The 20,501-nt window shown below is 43.3% G+C and overlaps 1 protein-coding gene across 1 annotated transcript; it reads right to left on the bottom strand.

Moving 5' to 3' along the window:
* Window positions 1-294: 294 nt before the first annotated feature.
* LSM12 (LSM12 homolog) lies at window positions 295-20,089 on the bottom strand. The gene is made up of 5 exons (XM_036339613.1): window positions 19,881-20,089; window positions 17,453-17,586; window positions 3,278-3,387; window positions 1,589-1,715; window positions 295-820 (listed from the first exon to the last, which is right to left on the bottom strand). Exons 1-5 carry the CDS (start codon window positions 20,002-20,004, stop codon window positions 728-730), a joined length of 588 nt encoding a protein of 195 aa, XP_036195506.1. The 5' UTR covers window positions 20,005-20,089; the 3' UTR covers window positions 295-727.
* Between the last annotated feature and the right edge of the window lie 412 nt (window positions 20,090-20,501).

Below are 20,501 nucleotides of genomic sequence, written 5' to 3'. Positions count from 1 at the left end.
TCTTGCTGTGAACTAAGCCAAGTTAGTTGCCTGGCTATGGATGGTGGGGAGGGCAATACATTTTTATTTTCAGAGGGATGAGGTGGGAAGAGTGGCCATGATCTAGTAAAAAGAGACCTGCAAGAAGCAGAAAATATTTAGAGAACATTTTAATATATATTTTCATATATATATTTAAAGTTAAGAAAAATAAAACTAATTCAAGCCATGCCCTGTGCAAAAAAAGAAAAAGAAAAAAAAGGGGGGGGGAATTTAAAGTGAGACCTCTGTCTGCTGTTCTCAACTTAAGTATCACAGTCAGCTTGTTACTTTTATTTTGGAAGATGTAAAAGTTTCTTTCAATCATTCACAAGGTAAGTGTAGCCACTTATAAAAACAGAATGACAGGGACAGACTAGGAAATGAAAGTCAGAGGTGAAAGGGTAGAGCCAGAAAGAATGTTCAAAAAATAAATTTAACAAGGTGACTGTTCCAGAAGGGAGCTGTGAAAAGGACATGGTGGACCAAAGTCTGTTAGTCAAGTAATGATTCAACTTTTAAATTATTCTCTTGTTCTTTTTGTTGGGTGTTTTGTTTGTTCAAGTCTAAGATTTAGAAACGCTGACCCTCTGTTAACAAGAGCCAACAGGAAATATAGGATCCCTTCCCTCCCCCGGCCTGCCTCCGCGGAAGCCGCCACCATCGCCTCCTTGGCTGGATGCTGGAAGAGTCCTCCATGTATGTGGACTCAGGATGACAGGGCAGCCTCCTTCTGTGGTTGTTGGGCTTGTGAACGCTGCAGTATCTTTTGGCTTTCCACATCTCTAAAATGTTTTTCAACCTGAAAGAGACCAGTCAGCCTAGGTCAGAAAAGGAGTCCGGCACAAGGCCTCTCAAACAGTCCACTCCAGGTTTCCACAGCCCCCTCCTGGCTGACCAGCCCACAGACCATTCAGGCGCCTTTGCTTTTGCTGTCTGATGGGGGGGTCACTTGTTTCAGCCACAATTTTTGCAGCTTCAGCTAAGACTGGCTAAAATAAGATGAATCTATAAACTAAAATAGAAACTGAAAAGAGATTATTATGATCCAAAAATCCCTCTACCCTCTTCAGACAAGTACAGAACAGAAAGCTGGTGGGGAATTAGTCTTAAACTTTTCACATCCACAATGTTGGTCTTTCAATGCTGTTTGTTTTTATAAATGCTACAACTCAATCTAAGAAGTCAGGTGACATATGCAGGGTCAGAGACGCCAATGGCAACTGATTTATACCAACCAGCCCTTCTGGGAAGAACCCTGCCTGAGGTGAGAGGAACTGCTCAGGCCAGTATCATGCAATTCCCAAAAGCCACACACTAAAAGGACCACACTGCAAATGACCACTCGAGTTATTCCACACTGCCCAGTGGTTCCACCCCTGCAGGAGTGTCTAAGCCACAGCTGCAGAGCAGCACACTGCACGGAGGCAAGGTGGCAAAGCAGGCCTATTCACAAGGTGGCTGTGTCAGAGGAGGCAGGACCTGCAGCACACTGTCCTGCCCTGATGCTGGAGGGTGAAGGCCAAGGAATCATTCTCTACTTCAAGTTTCATGGCTCCTTTATACTTACTATTTTGCGTACATGGCTCAGTGCACTCCCCTCTTTGCCTTTACAGTTTTCCACTTGATATGGGGGTGTAATAACAACTTCTTCCATGACTATGATGTTTTTTTCTTGCCATTTACAATCTTTAATGCTGGAAGGGAGAGAGAACAGGTGAAAGTTACCTCTTGCAGGCATCCCACACCTCCTGCTGACCCCAAGTTCCCAGCTCACCACTCAGGCAACACTAGCTGCCAGCAGCCCATGGGGAGGAGCAGCCAGCAAATGTTTCCTGGGCATCACTGGCTGGGAACAGCAAGGAAACGGGTGCACAGGTACTCAGAGGACCCAGAGGAGTGCTCTGCAGCATTAGGGACCCGGAAACCCACAGAAAACTCAGTGGCAGCCCCAGAAGTCCAAGCCAAATTGAGTTCAGCTGGGCTCAGGCCACTAGCTTCAACCTGGTAAATTTTTTATATAAAAGGTCAGATAGCAAATCTTTAAGCTTTGCAGGCCATACAATCTCTGTCACTGTACCACAAAAGCAGCCACAGATGATATATAAACAAATAAGCAGAGTTGGCCTGCTGGCTGTAGTTTGCCAGCCTTTGGCCGGGGGGGAAATGGCACCTTTAGGAAGACAGAACAAATTCCCCACCGTGTTGTGATCTGTACTCTGCCCACCACCTACAATGGAAGCTGCTCCTCAAAATGGTCCTTCTCAATTATCAGACAGCTGGGCACTTGCTAGACTGGGAAGACCCATTCCAGTTCACACTTTGGGAGACCCAGGACAGCTGATACTACTAAGAGAATTCCTTCACATACCTGTAAATGTTCAGAGACTCACACCATGGACTCAAACAGCTCTGATGCCAGCTGCCATCTGTGCACCAGACCCAGGTGGTTAAGTAGGGTAACAGAAGGCAGCAGGGGGGAGGAGGAGTGTCAAATGTTCAGTTTTTCAGCAACTAGGGAAGCTAGTGGAGTCAAATGACTTCTGCTGTGACAAAATGTCTTTTAGAAGGTGGTGATAAAGTGGCCTTCTGCTCTCCCTAACTCCCTGTGTTCACCCCAATATACCAATGGGATGGGCAAAAGAGAGAACTTTTCCTTAATAAAACTGCATAAGCTGCCCTGCCCGGTTTGGCTCATTGGGTAGAGCGTCAGCCTAGGGGCTCAAGGGTCTCAGGTTCGATTCCGGTCAAGGGCATGTACCTTGGCTGCGGGCACATCCCTAGTGGGGAGTGTGCAGGAGGCAACTGATCGATGTTTCTCTCTCATCGATGTTTCTAACTCTCTATCCCTCTTCCCTCCTCCCTGTAAAAAATCAATAAAATATATTTTTTTTAAAAAAACTGCATAAGCTTTTAGAGAAAGGTACAAGATAAAATAATAAAAGACAAATAGATCACTAGTTCTAAATTATGGAATACTAGGTATGGAAGGGACCCTTAGGGATAACCTAATCGAAAACTAAGTCTTACAGATGAAGAAACTGAAGCCCAGAGAAGACAATTTGTCCGCAATTACACCATTTTTCTCTATGGAAAAGCAACAAGTACCCATATCTCTGGATGTCGAGGTATTGCCAACACACTACCCAGCTTCCCTGGTTACTTTCAGGAACACAACTACCTGAAAGTCAGCCACCAGACAGCACAGCCAGGCAGCATCACCCCCGGGACAAGGGATCTCTATGCTCCCCCAACTCACGTCTTGTGAATGGTCTGGAAGAGCTGCTGGCCCTCTAGGGAGACACCAGCGCTGATTGCATAGGCCTGGCTCAGCTTCTCCTCCTTCTCTGTCCGTGCTTTGCTGGCAAGCTAAAGTGGGGGAGAGGAAAGAGACTCAGAAAAGCATTCACCTTCATTCTTCCCAACTGTCAAGCCAAAATTGAGGAAAGGAGGCCGGAAAAGACAGGTTTGGGTAGATTCAGTTTTCTCAGAGATCAAAAGCGAAACAAATACACACAATATACCTGAATAATTACTGCTTTTCCTGGCAAACATTCCTTCCTCCCAATATTTTGAATGTCTACCATGTGCCAGACATTCACTATGTTAAGCTTAGAATACAGCATTGAAGGGAGGGAGTAGAGATAAGACTATAAACAAAAATATAAACCAGGTTAACTTTATACAGTGGTAAGTGCTAGGAAGGAAACAGAGCAGGGTAATGTGATAGAGTATGACTGTGGAGCTACCTGATGGGAAAGTGGCAGTCAGAGTTAAAAGGTAATACAAACATTTTTACGAAAGGAGAGAATTAAGAATAGTTATCAGCTACTGTGCTAGAGCCTCGGGTTTGAAATTAATGTCTCACCCTGCCTCTGAGTTTCAGAGACTATCTGAGGGAGGAGGGGAACTGAGCACAAAAGACTCTACCTTTTCAGCACCATTATCTATGCTCATACAGGGAACCAAGACTCAAGTAAACCTAACCCTGGATATTGTCCATCTTCAGCTTGAGCTGAAAAGAGATCCTGCTCTTTAGAAAAAGGGCCAGCATTTTACTTCATGTCAGTCCTTAATTGCCATCTAGTGGAACAATCACAAACTGATCAAACAAAATTCTACTAAAACATAGGAAATTCCTCCGAACAGGGGCAGGGCCCCTGTCGATCCTCTAATACATTTTTTACCCCCACCCCACAATATTGGTTGCTAGAGACTTGAAGTACAAATCTGTTTGAGTATAAGACAAAATAAACACGCTGGGCAAGATGGTTAAAACAAACAAAAGACAGATAATGCGTCTGAAAGTCAAATGAATCGGAGATTTTCAGACACATGAACAGCTTAGTATATTGACGCTACAGCACATTAAAAACATGTGCAAACACACAATTTGTCCTGACACACTAGCTCCTCAAATACAAAGAGAGGTAATCATACCTCCAGCACATTCGCAAAGGACCTACATGCTTGGAATTCTTAAAATCTGTATTCTGTTTTAACAGTGACCCTTCAAACCATAAACCAAATATTGTTCTACTGGCAGAAAGTAAGCAAAGTATCTAACTGTTTGCTGGTAAAATGAAGCACTTCATTGAGGCATGGGTTTGACTATGAAGATGAGAACAGGAGGCCTTCAACTGGATTATGAGGAAGTGGGGAGTCTCATCCCTGCATCTGAGCTTCAGAGACTGGCTGAGGAAGGAGGGGAAGTGAGCACAGAAGAGCAAACTCAGAAACACTATCATTTCAGGCCCCCCAAGTTTAAGAGGGAAGAAAAGCCAAGACTGCAGTGATCTGAAGCCAGAGCTCCGCTTTCACATGGTCCCCAGGACATGGAGAGACAGACAGCAGCAGTAAATAATCTTTCAAGCCCAGTCCTGCCATTTGGCCCCACCAAGCTACAACTTCACAAAGAAATAAATGCACAGGGCTGACAGCAATCCTCTGATAGTGACAATCCCACCTGCAGCAAGAAAGCACCAGTTTCTATGGAAAGAGAACTCTTGGTGGTATATTTTAAGTAACCATAAGCAAAGTTTATTCAGTCACCAAGAAAACCCTGGTAATAGTTTTCTTGAGTCTCACTTTCCCAACAACCCTGTAGAAAATCGGAAATCTCCAAGGAAAGAAGGAAAATCAGAAGGGAGAGCTTCCCTGGATTAACCGAGCTCCTGCAGAGCTCCTGGGAAGAAGCGCCCGGTGGTCAGGCAGGTGTTTACCCCATGAGCATGCAGGAGGATCTCACTTTGAGGTCTTTTTAAAAATGCTTATCCCTGAAAACCAAAGCATCTCCCAATGTTGGGTCAGACAAAGCCACTCCTATAGAGCTTATGATAATTAGATAGTCTGGGTACTCAAAGTAAAATATCCTTGCCATCTCCATAGGAGGTTAAAAACATAACATCACCCATTCAGTAAGAGAGAAGAGTTGGCTCAGAGAAACCAGGCATTTATGCAGAATGTTTAAAAATAGAACTCATAGCCCTAGCTGGTTTGCCTCAGTGGATAGAGCATCGGCCTGCGGACTAAAGGGTCCAGGTTCGATTCTGATCAAGGGCACATGCCTGTGTTGCAGGCTCGATCCCCAGTAGGGGATGTGCAGGAGGCAGCTGATCAGTGATTCTCTCTCATCACTGATGTTTCTATCTCTCTCTCCCTCTCCCTCATATATAATTAATAAAAAATATATCTACCTATCCCTCCCTCTCCCTCATATATAATAAATAAATATATATATATATATTTTTAAAAAGAATAGAACTCATAAATCAAGCCGAAAGAACACAGGGAGGGGAGCCACTTTTTGGTAGAGGCAGAATAAAATGGATATACATTTCAGCCAGAAGTGATTAATTTGGACAGCCTGGATAGCAGCAACACAATGGTTACAGAACAATTATTTCAAAATACACCCCCCTTCCCCAAATACCAGTTGCACAATCTCTTCTAAAGGCTCTGAAAGCAAAGGAGAAAAGATGATTCTCCATGTCAACTCATAGTGCAAACAGATCCCAAATGCTACATGACATGAGAGCCTTGGAAGTCAGCAGAAATCAGTGTAAGTTGACTGTATTTAAATTTGCTCCGATATCCTCCACCTGTACCTACATTTGTGCTTTGGACAGACTGGACTCACAGCAAACCCTGAAAACTCCAGTTGTCAGTTTACAGACTATATTTTCACGGCAATCTGAAAAATGCTTGTATCTGATATTCAACAGATCAGCTTCCACCAGGAAGTTGTACGGGGTAAATTTCTCCCACAGAGGACCCCATAAACTAGGCACGAGGAAGATTGTCCTCACAAAAAGAATCTAAGTGTTTCTTCTCAAAACTGGGAGTAAGAGCAGAGGGAGATTACTTTGTTCTTTTATGACATGTTCCTAAAAACTGATGAAAAATGTGGATAAGCTTCCTTTGGTAAAGCAAGTGGCTATCACTCTACCCTCATTAGCTGTTATACAGATCTAAATTTCCCCACATCATATTTTTGTGAATTAACACCTATCTGTATAAGGTTCACTTATTCTAAGTTAATAAGTATATGGTCATTGTCAAACTGCTAGAGGGAACCAATAAGCTGCCCTTAGAAGAGAAGGTGGGAGGGTCATCAGGACCCACCTTAGCTTGGAAAGGTGGGTCAGTCACGAGGGCTACAATTTTTCCCCCCCTCACCTGAGGATATGTTTTATTGATTCTTTTTTTGAGAGAGGATGGAAGAGGGAGGGAGGGAGGGAGGAAGGGAAAGAGAAACATTGATTGGCTGCTTCTCATACATGCCCCAGGGGGCCAAACGCGCCCCCCCCCCCCCCACCGGATATGTGCCCTGACCGGGAACTGAACCCATCACCATCACCGTTTGGTGTACGGGACGACGTTCCAACCGAGACACACTAGACAGGGCAGGATGACAATTTTTTAAATTCAATGGCTAGCACCATACTACATTCAGTTTCAATGCAAATATGTAGGCTGCTGGCCTCTCCCAATCAAAACTGAAGCACTATGTGGTTAGAATCTCTAAGAATATTAAAAGCACCAACTTTAAGAGTACACTGGGTTCAGGCAAACGGAGAAACACGAACCGACAAAGATTTGTTACTAATGAGCAGGCAGATGAATTGAAACGACTGCACAAGACAACTTGTACTTACCTGCCTCTCTATTTTGTGTTCCCCAGTAAAAACAGTTATTCCTAGTCTACTAACCTGTGCTGCTTCCTGTGACCATTTTACATATAGCACCTTGATGTGGGCAATGGAGATAAGTGCATGAACTTGATATCAAAGCACATTAATATTAAAAGGCTTCTAGTCATGCCTGCTGTTGGCTACCCCTGGAGTCAATGAATTAATGAACACCAACGGAACACATCTCTTCCTGCACTCAGTGACAGGAGGAGGAAGCAGACACAACAAAATCCAAACAATATACACTTCATCTTGCTATTTAGTAACCAGCGAGGCCATTTTATTTCCACACACCCAGTCCAGGAGAGCACAGGCGCTGTGGGAAATCCAGGGGGAGTCTTACTGCAAATATTTAGCAGGCTGTGACAGCTGATACAACATGGGAAGGAGAGCCCAGAGAGGAACCTGCTGGATGGGACCTATGACTCCACACAGTTTGTCTTCTGTGTGCATTCGGGCCTTCCAACCAGCTGCCCTCACAGAGGGGTTGGGAAGCACTGCAGCTGCTGCCCTGGAACTGCCGGTGCTGCCTGCAACGCTGGTGGGGGCTGAGGGATGGCAGACCGGAGCAGCCAAGAACAACTGTCATCCCAAGGGCCCAATGCTTGCTCCTACTGTTTCAATTCTGAGGTGCACGCTTGGAAAGCCCTCATTCTCAGCAACAAGCCGTCTCTTAAAGTATTTCTTCCAACCTAGCTGGGTGGTTCAGTTGATTAGAGTGCCCTCATCACATACACCAAAAAGGTTGTAGGTTCAATCCCTGGTCAGGGTGTGAATGGGAGACAACTGATCGATGTTTGTTTGTTTCTCTCTCAAAATCAATAAACACATCCTCAGGTAAAGATTAAAAAAAAAAAAAAGTATTTATTCCAACTACCAATATCTCCAAGTCTTCTTATTCCCTAACTGCAAGCTCCCGTCTGAAAGTTTCTAATAAAACTATTCTTTACAACCTTGGGTAGTTGGGAACTAAAAAATTGAGTACCCCACCTGAAGTTGTGTTCTAAAATACATAAAAACTAATCAAAACATTGAATCAAACACCGGAATGGTGGAGCAAAAAGGCCTGGTAGTGAACACTAAAATTCTAAGAGCTAAACTTGTTGAACAAGAGTTTACTCCACAGTAGGCACCAAGCTACCCACTTGGCATGTATTAAGCATTTTATCTATCTGCACAACAATCCTATGAAATGGGGACTAAAATTACTCCTACCAAATAGGTGGAGAAACTAGGCACAGCTGTTAAGAACTTGCCCAAGTTTACCAAGCTACAAGTGGGAAAGTGGATTTGAACCCAGTCTGATTCTGGAGGCTGTGTTCTTAACCCTGCACTACACTCAAACAGTTCCACCTAAGAGAAACAAGCCTAAATTATTGTTGAAAATAGTTATAAATTTGAATCAAAAGAAAATATTTTTAAAAGAATAAGTATCTTTTTGTTACTGTTGTTAATCCTCACCCGAGGATACTCTTCCATTGACTTTTAGAGAGAATGGAAAGGAGGGGAAGAGACAGAAACATCAATGAGCGAGACACATCGATTGGTTGCCTCCTGCATGTGCCCCAACCAGGGCCAGGGATCAAGCCTGCAACCGAAGTATGTGCCCTTGACTGCAATCAAACCGGGGACCCTTCTGTCCACAGCTGACACTCTAACCACTGAGCCAAACCGGCTAGGGCGAGAATAAATATCTTAAGACTCCGCTGCCATCATCTCTTTTTATCAGTGAATTCTGGCATTTCCATCAATGTCCCCAGCACAGAACATAATTGTCTGCCTCTCAGTGAAGGGCCTCTCTTTTCTGAAAAGGGCCCCAATCTCACCCTAAACCTCAAGGACATCTTTATTTCTTTTTTTTTTTTTTTTAAATGTATTTTATTGACTTTTTTACAGAGAGGAAGGGAGAGGGATAGAGAGTTAGAAACATCGATGAGAGAGAAACATTGATCAGCTGCCTCCTGCACACCCCCCACCGGGGATGTGCCTGCAACCAAGGCACATGCCCCTGACCGGAATCGAACCTGGGACCCTTCAGTCCGCAGGCTGACGCTCTATCCACCGAGCCAAACCAATTAGGGCTATTTCTTTTGTCAAAGGTTAATTCACAGGAATACTTTCAAGAACAGATCCTGTGTAAGAAAGCATTTTAAGTCAATACTGATAGGCATTCCCTAAACAAGCCTAAATTATTGGATCCATCATTTTCTGATGTGCCAAGACTAGAGAAGGTAAGTCAAACAACTCCCCTAAACTAGAATGCTAAGATATGTTGAGTGCTTTTAGGTATGATGAATAGCTCAAATCCAGGGGCTACAGCACCACCTCAATCTCCAGACTTTAACACGTACTTGTCAAACCAGCATATTGCTGCTGTACAATACAGACCAGCCTCTAGTCAGTCAGTATATCCTATAGGCAAAGTTTTAACTTTCACAGGTAGTTTGCCCACAGCCTGTGAGTCATATTCAGCCAACCACCTGTTTTAGTTAAGTTTTATTGGAACGGCCATGCCCATTTATTTACATACTAGAGGCCCAGTGCACAAATTCGTGCATGGGTGAGGTCCCTCGGCCAGACCGACATCAGGGCAGATCTCTCACCCAGTCCCAATCTGATCAGGGACGGCTGGCCGGGGGAGGGACCGCTGGAGGTTGGCTGGCCCCGGTAGGTTGGCTGTGGGAGCACACTGACCACCTGGCCAGGGGAGGGTCGGCAGGAGGTTGGCCAGCTGCGGGTTGGCTGTGGGCACACACTGACCACCAGGGGGCAGCACCTGCATTGAGCGTCTGCCCCTGGTGATCAGTGCACATCATAGTGACCCATCGAGCAGTTGATCGATCATAACAGTTGCTTAGGCTTTTATATATATAGATTATCTATGGCTGCTTTTGCTACAAAGGCAAAGTTGAGTAGTTGTGACAGATAATGTGTAGTCCACAAAGCCTAAAGTATTTACTATCAGAATCTTTATAGAAAAAGTTTGCTTCCCTATCATAGCACCTTGTTTACACCTCCACAAACACTGATCCTGCCATATTGTTACCATTAAGATAAGTGTTGCTGTCCCTCACTACTCCCAACATGAGATTCTTAAGGGAAAAGGCAGTGTCCTAATCATCCTATATTCCTAGCACCTGGAAGGGAGGGGAAAAGAGGGGGAAAGTGGATAAAAGGTAAAGAAACCTTGACTGTTAGTGATTCATAGAAGAGTTCTCAGAGGTTAAGTGACTGACACAGGTCACACAATTCATTAGCAGCCCAGTTGTAAAAAGAACCCAGTTCTTCATACTCCCCACATTCTACCACACCACCATTAGCTCCTGGTGTACTAGGTAGGTCCTTTAAATTTCTAGTTGAAGTGAAATTTGCTTGTCTCTCTAGGATAGTTTCTGGTACTTACCTAAGTTAGTCTCAAAATTCCAACCTCCATGCCTATTCTCTGCCAGGGAAATTAAACCAGTTAAATGCCCCCTTAACACTGGAAGAGATACCACTGCTGACCCAACAGTAAAGTCCTTATTTTGATTCGTCTCGGTGTCAAAGAGGTAGAGTGCAGAAGTGGCTGCAACAGCACACCTATGGCACCCAGTGTCTTGAGCTCAGCAATTTGTCTTTTCAGGCAGACAGTAGTTCTTCCCAGACCCCCATAATATCAAGAAAGCTCCCTTCAGAACCAAATCCTTGACCTAATGAGGGAGAGCCCTCAGTACTGAGTCAGCTGGCTGCCATGCACTATAGCCTGAACTTAGTCATGAGCCCTAGAGCACTGTATCCCCAACTACGGCTATCAGTTTGACCCCAAAGTTTGAATGCCACTGAGTGTGACCTACTTCAAAAGGCTAATGCTTTTTTAAATGGCAACCATTCTATCTCTCTGACTTGATCTGACAAACACTACTTAACATGCTCCGTCACTCAGCAGCAATGAACTCTTCCTCTTCACCCCCCATTTGTATCTTCATAATACTTCTGTTAAGGAAAGAGCTGTCTGCTCAAAGCCAGGTGCAAAACTGAGTGGTGGACTCTAACCTTGGACTGTGGCCTTGACAACATATTCTAATTAAGTGAACGAACAGGTTATATAGTATAGCTTCTAGAAGCCAGAAAATTTTTATCTAAAAAAAAGTCTTGTGCCGAAACCGGTTTGGCTCAGTGGATAGAGCGTCGGCCTGCGGACTGAGGGGTCCCAGGTTCGATTCCGGTCAAGGGCATGTACCTGGGTTGCGGGCATATCTCCAGTAGGAAATGTGCAGGAGGCAGCTGATCAATGTTTCTCTCTCATCGATGTTTCTGACTCTCTATCTCTCTCCCTTCCTCTCTGTAAAAAATCAATAAAATATATTTTTAAAAAATAAATAAATAATAAAAAATAAAAAAAGTCTTGCTTTCGCTAGACAGTAGTTATTTCCCTTCCCACATATACACCTAATATACCCACATTTACACATAAACACCTACCTCCTACCAATATACACATACCTAAACATAAGGTGGCCAAGTCATCTGATTTTCCTTGGAGATGGTAACTCCATATCTCAACACATTAGGGTCAAGATATACGGTCAAGGGCCCAGCTAACAGGATAGATCCATGAATATAGGTCACAATGCAGTGTTTATCAACTACCCCAGGAATTTACTCATACTTGAGGATTAATCTTCAAATAACTGGAAAATCTTAAGATTATGCTAAATCGTTGCTTTGAAAATGGTGGAACTCATACTTCCCTCAGTGTGACATCCTACCTACAGGTAAGGCACTCATGTCCATTTATTTTATTATTATTTTAATGTTGCTGTTAATCCTCACTCGAGGATATTTTTTCTATCGATTTTTAGAGAGTGTGGAAGGGAGGGAGGAAAGTGAGAGAAACATTGATGTGAGAGAGATACATGGATTGGCTGCCTCCCACATGGGCCCAACCAGGGCAGGGATTGAACCTGCAACCCAGGTACACACCCTTGACCAGGAATCAAACTTCAGTGCATAGGCCAACACTAGCCAGGGCATTATTTCTTTTAAAAGTGAACTTTTGTGTATCTTCTTTCTTTTTTAAATGTTTTTTCATTGATTTCCGAGGGAAGAAGGGAGATCCATCAGGTGCCTCCTGAACTATTGGGGATAGAGCCCACAGCCCAGGCATGCGCCCTGAGGGGGAATTGAATCGTAACCTTCTGGTTCATGGGCTGACGTTCAACAACTGAGGAACACTGTCCAGGGTGTCCATTTCTGTTAAAAGTGAACTTTGTCTCTTCTATTTTCTCAGCCTTACCAAACCCCTCCACTCACTGACCAATCTCCAAATACATTTTTAGCCAAAGGTAGTCAACTCATTCTTCATGACCAGGAACTTAGGATAAGCTCTTTGAATCTCTTTCTGGTTCCATTTGATCATTCACTTTATGTTTGTTTATAAGAGGCTGACAGTTTATCTGTGGATTTCAGTTTTCTATGCTTTGTCTCTTTTCCTGCCTCCCCCAACACACTAATATCTCCTCCAGAAAGTCTTCTCCAACTCAGCAAAGTGAGAAGACTTACATCTCGTTCAATGCACTGGATCCATTTATCGAAACAAATGAATTCATCCACTTGTCGTGACTGTGTCAAAGAGCTCCTTCCTATGAGTCTCAGAGGTTGAAAGCATAGCCTCCTAGATTCTGTGACTGCTCACTCCAACCTCCAGTACTCAAGCAAGTGTTCACTTAACTATGCCACCTCATAACATTGCCCTGGAAATTCAAGTTAATTCTGGACACCACCAAGAGGTCGCCTGAAAAATCTTTTAATTATTAGATATTACATATTAATGGTATCTAATACAACTTTGACTTTCCCAATTTGAGGTTGGCAAGTTCCAATATCTGAACAAATGTAGATCCAATGCCAGGAAAGACTGACATAGTAATAGCACCAATGTTCTTGGCTGTATTCCCTTTAACATACTGCTCGCCTTCCCCATCTTGCCCCTTATCCCATAATTAAGGGAACATCAGTTGGCTACACAAAGCTGATGAGGAAGAATAAAACTAACATCTGCCAAGGCTAGTCAACTTGACCTAATTCTCAAAACAACTCTGAAATAGGTACTAACATCCCATTTTTACAGTGAGCAAACTCATGCTCAGTAAGATTAAGTGGCAAAGAAGTGACTTTAAAAACTTATCTGCTTGGTCCCAATACTCCTTCTACTAGACCACACTGCTCCTGACCACACAACACAGATGTTTCTTAGAAACATTATTTAGGATTACAGATATTTAGGTACTCATTTCATTTCACTACTCTATAAGCTCCCTAGGCTAAAAACACGATGTAGAAAAAACAATGGGACTTTGCCATTAAAATATCAGACCAGAGTTCAAATCCCAGCTCTATTACTTACTAGTTGTATTCCCTTAAGCTAGTGACTCATTCTCTGTTGTTAGGATTGAATGAGATGTCTAACGACTGCTAGTTCAGAGGGTGGCATGTGAAAATATTAGTTCCCACACTACTTACTAGCCATGTAACTTTGAACAAGTCACTTAAATGGGTAAGACTATTTTTTCATCTGTTGAAAGGAAAAGAATACACTCTAAAGCTCACACAGTGTGGTTGTGAGGATGAAATGAGATGTCATAAAAAAATTTTTCAATAAAAGAAATAAATATGGAAAGAAATGAGATGTCAAAGTTCTCTGTAAAATTTAGCACTGAAAAACGTAAGGTATGGTCCCCAGCAGAGCTTACCACAATGCCTTGCATAAGAGATTTCAGTAAATGTTTGATAAATGCTACATAAAAGAGAACTGTTCATGTTGACATACCCAAATCATCTTTTGAGAGCACTATCAAGCCATGCGCAATCTATCCCCAGAGAACAAGCAGCGAAGTCAATTCAAAGGACCTTAAGAATCACCTTAATTCACCCAACCATGAGGACCCTAGGGCTCTCATCCTCCAGCAATATTTAAGCTTTCCTCATGACAGAGTAAACTATAAGCTACATGGCAAATAAACTGAACCTCACTTATGATTGGCTTTGGTGTGCTTTTGTACTTTTATTTAAATGCTTTTTTTCTTATAGTCAGAAAATCTGGAACATTTTAAGAGGTACAATGTTACTGTGGAGAAGATAAAAGTGATATTCAAAACTTCCGTTACTGTGGAGAAAATGATATTCAAAACTTCCACCTTCTGCAACTCCACTGTCCTCTTCCAAGCTTCCTCTTACATCCCACTGTTGTGGATAGACATAGGACTTCTTAGCCTGCAGTGAACTGCCAATAGAAAGCAAAACAGGCTCATCTCCAATTGCTAGTTCATACCTTCTCTAGTTGGGCTGGAATTTAGTATTTCCTTTAAAAGGCCTTCTCTTCCATTTCCTGCTGGGTCGGAGTAAACAAATATACAGTTTATATCAACAGGTTTAATTAAACAGAGCAATTACTACGTCAGCAAGATGAGCCAACATGTGATGGATCTTCCACTGGAAGTGGAAGTCACAGGTAGTGCTCCCTAGGCTATGAGCATCAACAGTTTTCTTTTAGGGGTCTCAGGGCACGTCAGTTCTCGTCTAACATGCTTAAACAATCCTCCATTTTAAAAAACCCTAAGTCCATGCTCTTAAATGAAATGAACTTTTCATGTCATCTAAGCAACATGTTAACAGCTGCTGCCCAGGTTAGCTGTTTTCAGTAACAGCCCAGCAGGCTCTTCTAATCCCAACTGAATTCAAAAAGGAATCACAAAACAGCTTCAAAGGTTGGTTTCAAGGGAAAGCCAATAGAGCTTACTCATAAACACTTCTACAAATGGAAGAATTAGAAAGAAATCCAAAGACAACCCTCCAACCTCATTTTAGTTTTTAGTTTCTGACTTTTCTTCCCAGCAAACTATTTTCAAGACTTGGCAAGCAGGCCACAATGTAAGGAAAGTAAAGATTTATGGTATTCCTCAATCTATTACTTCCTATTTCTTTCTTGAATGAGTAGGTAAACTATTAGTTAACAACAATGTTAGTAAACAACTAAAACTGACCAGCAGAAAGCAAAATCATAAAAGCAAAGATAATCCACAAAGTCAATAACCACAAACTACAGGGTGGGGCAAAAGTAGATTTACAGTTATGAGTATTCAAAACAATTTATTCTTGTATTATTTTTTTTTTAAATTGGGAGACTGGGCAGTTTATTTACAAATAAATAAATATTTTTAAAAATTGATTTCAGAGAGGAACGGAGAGGGAGAGATTGAAACATCAATGATGAGAGAGAATTATTGATCGGCTGCCTCCTGTACGCCCACACTGGGGACTAAGCCCACAACCCGGACATGTGCCCTGACCAGGAATCGAACCGTGACCTCCTGGTTCATAGTTGGACGTTCAACCACTGGGCCATGCCGGCCAGGCATATTATTATTTATTAACTACTGTATTACTTTCCATAAGAACAACTGTAAACCTACTTCTGCCCCACCCTGTATTTATATTTGAGGTAAAATATATGAGATCTTCTTAACAATCCTACCCATACCACTCCAAGCCCGCTCAGATAATTGGTAGCACTTAATTGGTCACAGAGCAGAAAATAGTATCTTGTAAATTTGAAAAAATCATCTCTCGGGTAATCTTTACTACTCACTAAAGGTCCATTTATTTAGTGACAGACTTCATATACCATATAAATAAATACTAAAGAATAACTTAAAGCCTATTTCTCTCGACATACTAGCAATAAGCAATTTCACTTGAATCTTTTTAAAATCTCTTCAGCTAATAGAAAACCACCCAAAGAGTTCCTACACCCTAGTAGGAGGTGACTAAACCAGGGCTTCAAAAATCATTCTGTTTCTAAGAATGGGATGTTACATATACAACAGCCTTTAATAGAAAACCTAAGACCCTTTCGAATCTGTCCTCAGCCATCACTAAAAAACATGTGGTACTTCCCTGGAAAGGGAAAGGGAGCTCTGTATCTGAGTAGCCGCATTCTGCTGGCCTCAGTTACCCTCTACTGTTTCAACTGCCCGAGTATTCCCTTGCTTTGTTCAATTCTCAGCAAACACACCATACTCCCAAGACAGTCAAGAGAACATACATTATTACAAGACTCCTCTAGAGGGAAAAACTTCCACCACACTAATTCAAGAGACTTAAGGAAAGGCAGCTGCCACTAAAATCAAAAGCCTAACTTATTCATTCAACGAATATGTATTAAACACCTACTCTGGCAAGGCTCTGTATATTCAGTGATGAACAAAACAGGTATAGTTCCCATCCTGACAAAAGAAAGTTTGGTGAGATAGAAAAGTAAACAAATGGTATACAATTATAATTACAAAAAGGCTATGAACAGGCTAACATTAGTCCCAATGTGCCCAGGGCACACTGATCTCTACTTGTCCTAGTGTAAAACAAAAGCAGTCCCCTTTACTCTATGAAATGTCCCAGGTTGGACGCTAAAGGCTATGTTACCTTAGCTTGAAGGATAAGGTACTCTAAGAGAGAGTAATGGGAGCAAATTACTTTAGCCTGGGTCATCAAAGACTTCCTAGAAGAGGTGCCATTTAAGTCCTGATGGATAAGGCTCCAGTCACTTTGGAAGTAGTGTTCCAAGTATACGGGATAGCAAAGGCTACAACAAGTCTTGGGATAATATTATTAATCAACATGAACTTTGACAGAATTGAAGAGTCAAAAAGTAATTTGGGGGTTCCCAGAGATCAATTTGTACATCTAAAATTAAAATATCCTAAACTTCTAATTTTGTTTAGACCTCAAAAATTCAAACATAAAGACCAAAATGAAGCTCTAAAGCAGTGGTTTTCAAATTTTTATAGATCATGAATCCCTGAAAATCTGAAGAATATTCATGTCTTCACCCAGGACAAACATATACATATTCATGTGTGCACACATATGCAATTTCAGGCTGCACAGGCCACACCCTTACCCAACCCCACCAATTCCAGAAGTTCACTCACAGACTCCAGAGTTTTTTAAAAAGCCCTCTTTCATAAAAGACTAAAGCAAGTTCTCAATTCTATTTCTCTATTTGGGCATTAATATGTTTTTTAAAGTCTTCTGAAGACATCCAGGAATAAAACTAAACATATTTTTTAAAAAGATATCAGAACATGCAATTGTAAGTCAATGACAAAATGAAAAACAATGGACAATGTGTATATTTCCAAGAGTCAATGAGACTCAATTTTCCCACCGTTTTTGGAGAACCAGAACTACCCTCTAGTCCTTACCTTACTAACATTGAGTGAAGCTAGGGGAGGTGGGGTTTCTGTTCGGTCATTAATTATTTCCACTTCTGAAACATACTGTAAGTTTATGAGCAAGATGTCTGCATGGTTGGGCTTTCCACTGGAAGAGGGGCATTCTGGTGAAAAAATAAAGTTAAGGAAAACAGGGGCAAGCAGAGCACTGACAACATACCAAAAGGAGCATAAAAAAAACACCAATTCTCACAAGGCCTATGTAAAAGGTGTGCCTCAAGCAAGAGCGGGGAGCCTTACAAGAAGCACAGCTCTCCTCAGGAAATCTCTGCCTGCCACCTTCCTCCTGTGCTACCTCGTAAGCTCACAAGCTTTTCGAAGCCATATACAATTCAAAATTGGAAGCCTCAAAAGGATTTCTGTCACCTTCTCTCTACCAGAGAGGAGGAGACGCGGATGCAGTTTTAATGCCCATACGTACTGTTTGTTTTGAACCGAATGAGCCACACAGAAGAGGCAGAGCTCTCTGCTCTTGGTGTAATACTTCTTTTATCTGTACAGTACTCTTATCATTTTTCAGATGTGACATTTCCCATTTTGCAGAGGAGAAAACTATAGCACTAGAAAAGAAGCTGACCCAAGGTGACCCAGCAAGTTAAACCATTTATTCAATCATTCTCCAACCATTTATTGAGAGCACACTGTATGCCAATTAAAAGCAGAGTAATTCCTCATTCCCAAACCCTTCCAACTAAACCACTAATGTAAAAAGTAAAAAGGTCTTATCTGGTCCAGGTATGAATTCTTATATTAAAACAAACAAAACAAAACAAAACAAACAAAACACGTCCTGGCTGGATAGCTCATTTGGTTAGAGTCTCAACTGGATACACCAAAGTTGGTGGTTCAATCCCCAGTCAGGGCACAAACAAGAATCAACCAATGAATGCATAAATAAGTGGACAAGAAATCGATGTTTCTCTCTCCTCCCCCCCTTCTCTCTCTCTCTAAAATCGATAATTTTTTTAAAAACGCAACTATTGCCCTGACCTGTTTGGCTCAGTGGACAGAGCGTCGGCCTGCGGACTGAAGGGTCCCGGGTTCGATTCCGGTCAAGGGCATGTACCTTGGTTGCGGACACATCCCCAGTAGGGGGTGTGCAGGAGGCAGCTGATTGATGTTTCTCTCTCATCCATGTTTCTAACTCTCTATCCCTCTCCCTTTCTCTCTGAAAAAAAATCAATAAAAAAATATATTTTTTTAAAAAGCACACGCAACTATTCTTGCTGCATTAGTGTCAAAGGCCATCTTCCTAAGCTAGAACTCTCCGACTAGTGGTAAATGAATTAAAATATTTGCCACTCAAATGCAGCAGACTTAGTAGAAAACCTTTTGAAAGATGCTAGTATAAAGGATTACTCCTCCAAAAAAAAAAAAAATGCAAATAAACCCACCTGTGGCTCAGATAAAAGACGAAAAGGTGGCACATTTATTACAACCAGGAAGCATTTTGTTTCCAAGACTGAATTTCCTGGAGCAATTCAGAAATCATTTCCACCCCAAAGCAGCAGGCCACCTTTTCCATTCTGTGTACTACTGCGACAACTTTCAAAAGGGGAGGCGATTTCTATGGAAAAGCCAGGACTCCATGTGTGCTCGGCTGAGCAAGAGAACACAACTCACTCCTTCACCTGTAACCCACACATCCCTACAGAAGTCCCTGAAAAACGTGTTCCTCTATCTGGGCCAGTTTTCCAATGCAAACCTCCCCCAAACAGCAATTTTCAAATGACTGAGAAGCCTAAAATTGAGCACTCCCTCCCCCGACCATGACACCACGCATACACACACAAACCAGCAAAAAAAAAAAAAAAGAAAGAAACAAGCCCTCAGCCCCAATTTACATACAAACTCTGCCTTAAGGTTACTTTACCCCCAAACAGGTGAGGCCCATCTAGTCAACACCCCACCGCCTTTCCTTGGACCAAACCCATCAGCAGACACCCCGTCCTCAACTCCATCGTCTTCCCTTGTCCTAAGCAGTTCCTCACTCCACTCACCCCCTCCCCACCCACTCGATTTTATCAGCCCCCCTTCCATCCGGGAACCCCCTCCCACGACCACCTCCTCCCCCGATCACTGTGTCCCCTCTCACAGCGTCCCCACCGAAAAGCCATCCGCGTGCCCAGCACCCCCTCCACCCACCGACTCTCGCGTGGGGCCCAGTTCCCACAAGGGGTGGGAGACAGAGTCCCCCAAGAGGACCGAGGGAGCCCCGAGAGGGGGAGGGGCGCGCAGGGCCGTGCGCATGCGCTACGGGCTCCGCGGTGGCCGGTCGCCCCTAGGCCCGGAGAGGGCCCCAGCCTCCGCCGTCGTCCCACCCCCACCCCCCCCACCCCCCACCCCCACGACCACATACACGCCGGCCCGGCCTCGGGCTCCGCGCAGGGAAGGATACTTAAAGCCAGCATTTTGGACTGGTAGTCGAAAGCTACCACCTCGCCCTGCAGCCGCTGCTCCTGGCACGTCCGGCACGACACCTGGCTCCCAACACTGAAGTACTCGCCCGGAGGAGCCGCCATCTTGGGAGAGCAGCCGCGGCCGGCGGCGGCGGCGGCGGCAGCAGCGGCGAAAGCCGGGCGCCCAGTGAGCGCCGCGACGCGACGCACGGGACGTGCTGACATCACACGCCGAGGCGTGGCCTGGTGCTGGGTGGGGCGGGAGCCTAGGTGAAAGAGGAAGGCCGAAATAAAGGAGACTGAATGGTTATCTACAGTGATTATGTTTGTTTCTTTTGCCATTTGTGGTACAATGGTCGCAGGGTCCGTTTTAGAAGTTAGAGACAAATAACCTACTGGAATGAAAAGGGCAAGGAGGAGGGGACTGCAGTCGTCATTATGTGTACACCTGGACACAAGAGTTTGATGAATGAACTCTGTATTTTACACGTGAGGAATCCGAGGCCCCAACGACTTAACAGGAAACTTGCCCAAATGATTATACCTAGTTACAAAGTGGTAGTGTAAAGAATACTGGCTATGGAATTAGCTAAACCGGAATCAAAATCCTAGGTCTACCA

This window comes from Myotis myotis, unplaced genomic scaffold (genome assembly GCF_014108235.1).
Source record: "Myotis myotis isolate mMyoMyo1 unplaced genomic scaffold, mMyoMyo1.p scaffold_m19_p_17, whole genome shotgun sequence".
Classification (NCBI taxonomy): domain Eukaryota; kingdom Metazoa; phylum Chordata; class Mammalia; order Chiroptera; family Vespertilionidae; genus Myotis; species Myotis myotis.
Note: the sequence above shows the minus strand (reverse complement) of the source record. Positions and strands in the feature narration are given on the sequence as shown.

Coding starts and splice junctions, on each gene's coding strand:
- LSM12 (XM_036339613.1), bottom strand. CDS start 20,004: ATGGCGGCTCCTCCGGGCGAGTACTTCAGTGTTGGGAGCCAGGTGTCG. Junction 17,587..19,880: donor GTCCAAAATGCTGGCTTTAA/GTATCCTTCCCT, acceptor TTTTTTCACCAG/AATGCCCCTCTTCCAGTGGA. Junction 821..1,588: donor TGAGCCATGTACGCAAAATA/GTAAGTATAAAG, acceptor GGTCTCTTTCAG/GTTGAAAAACATTTTAGAGA.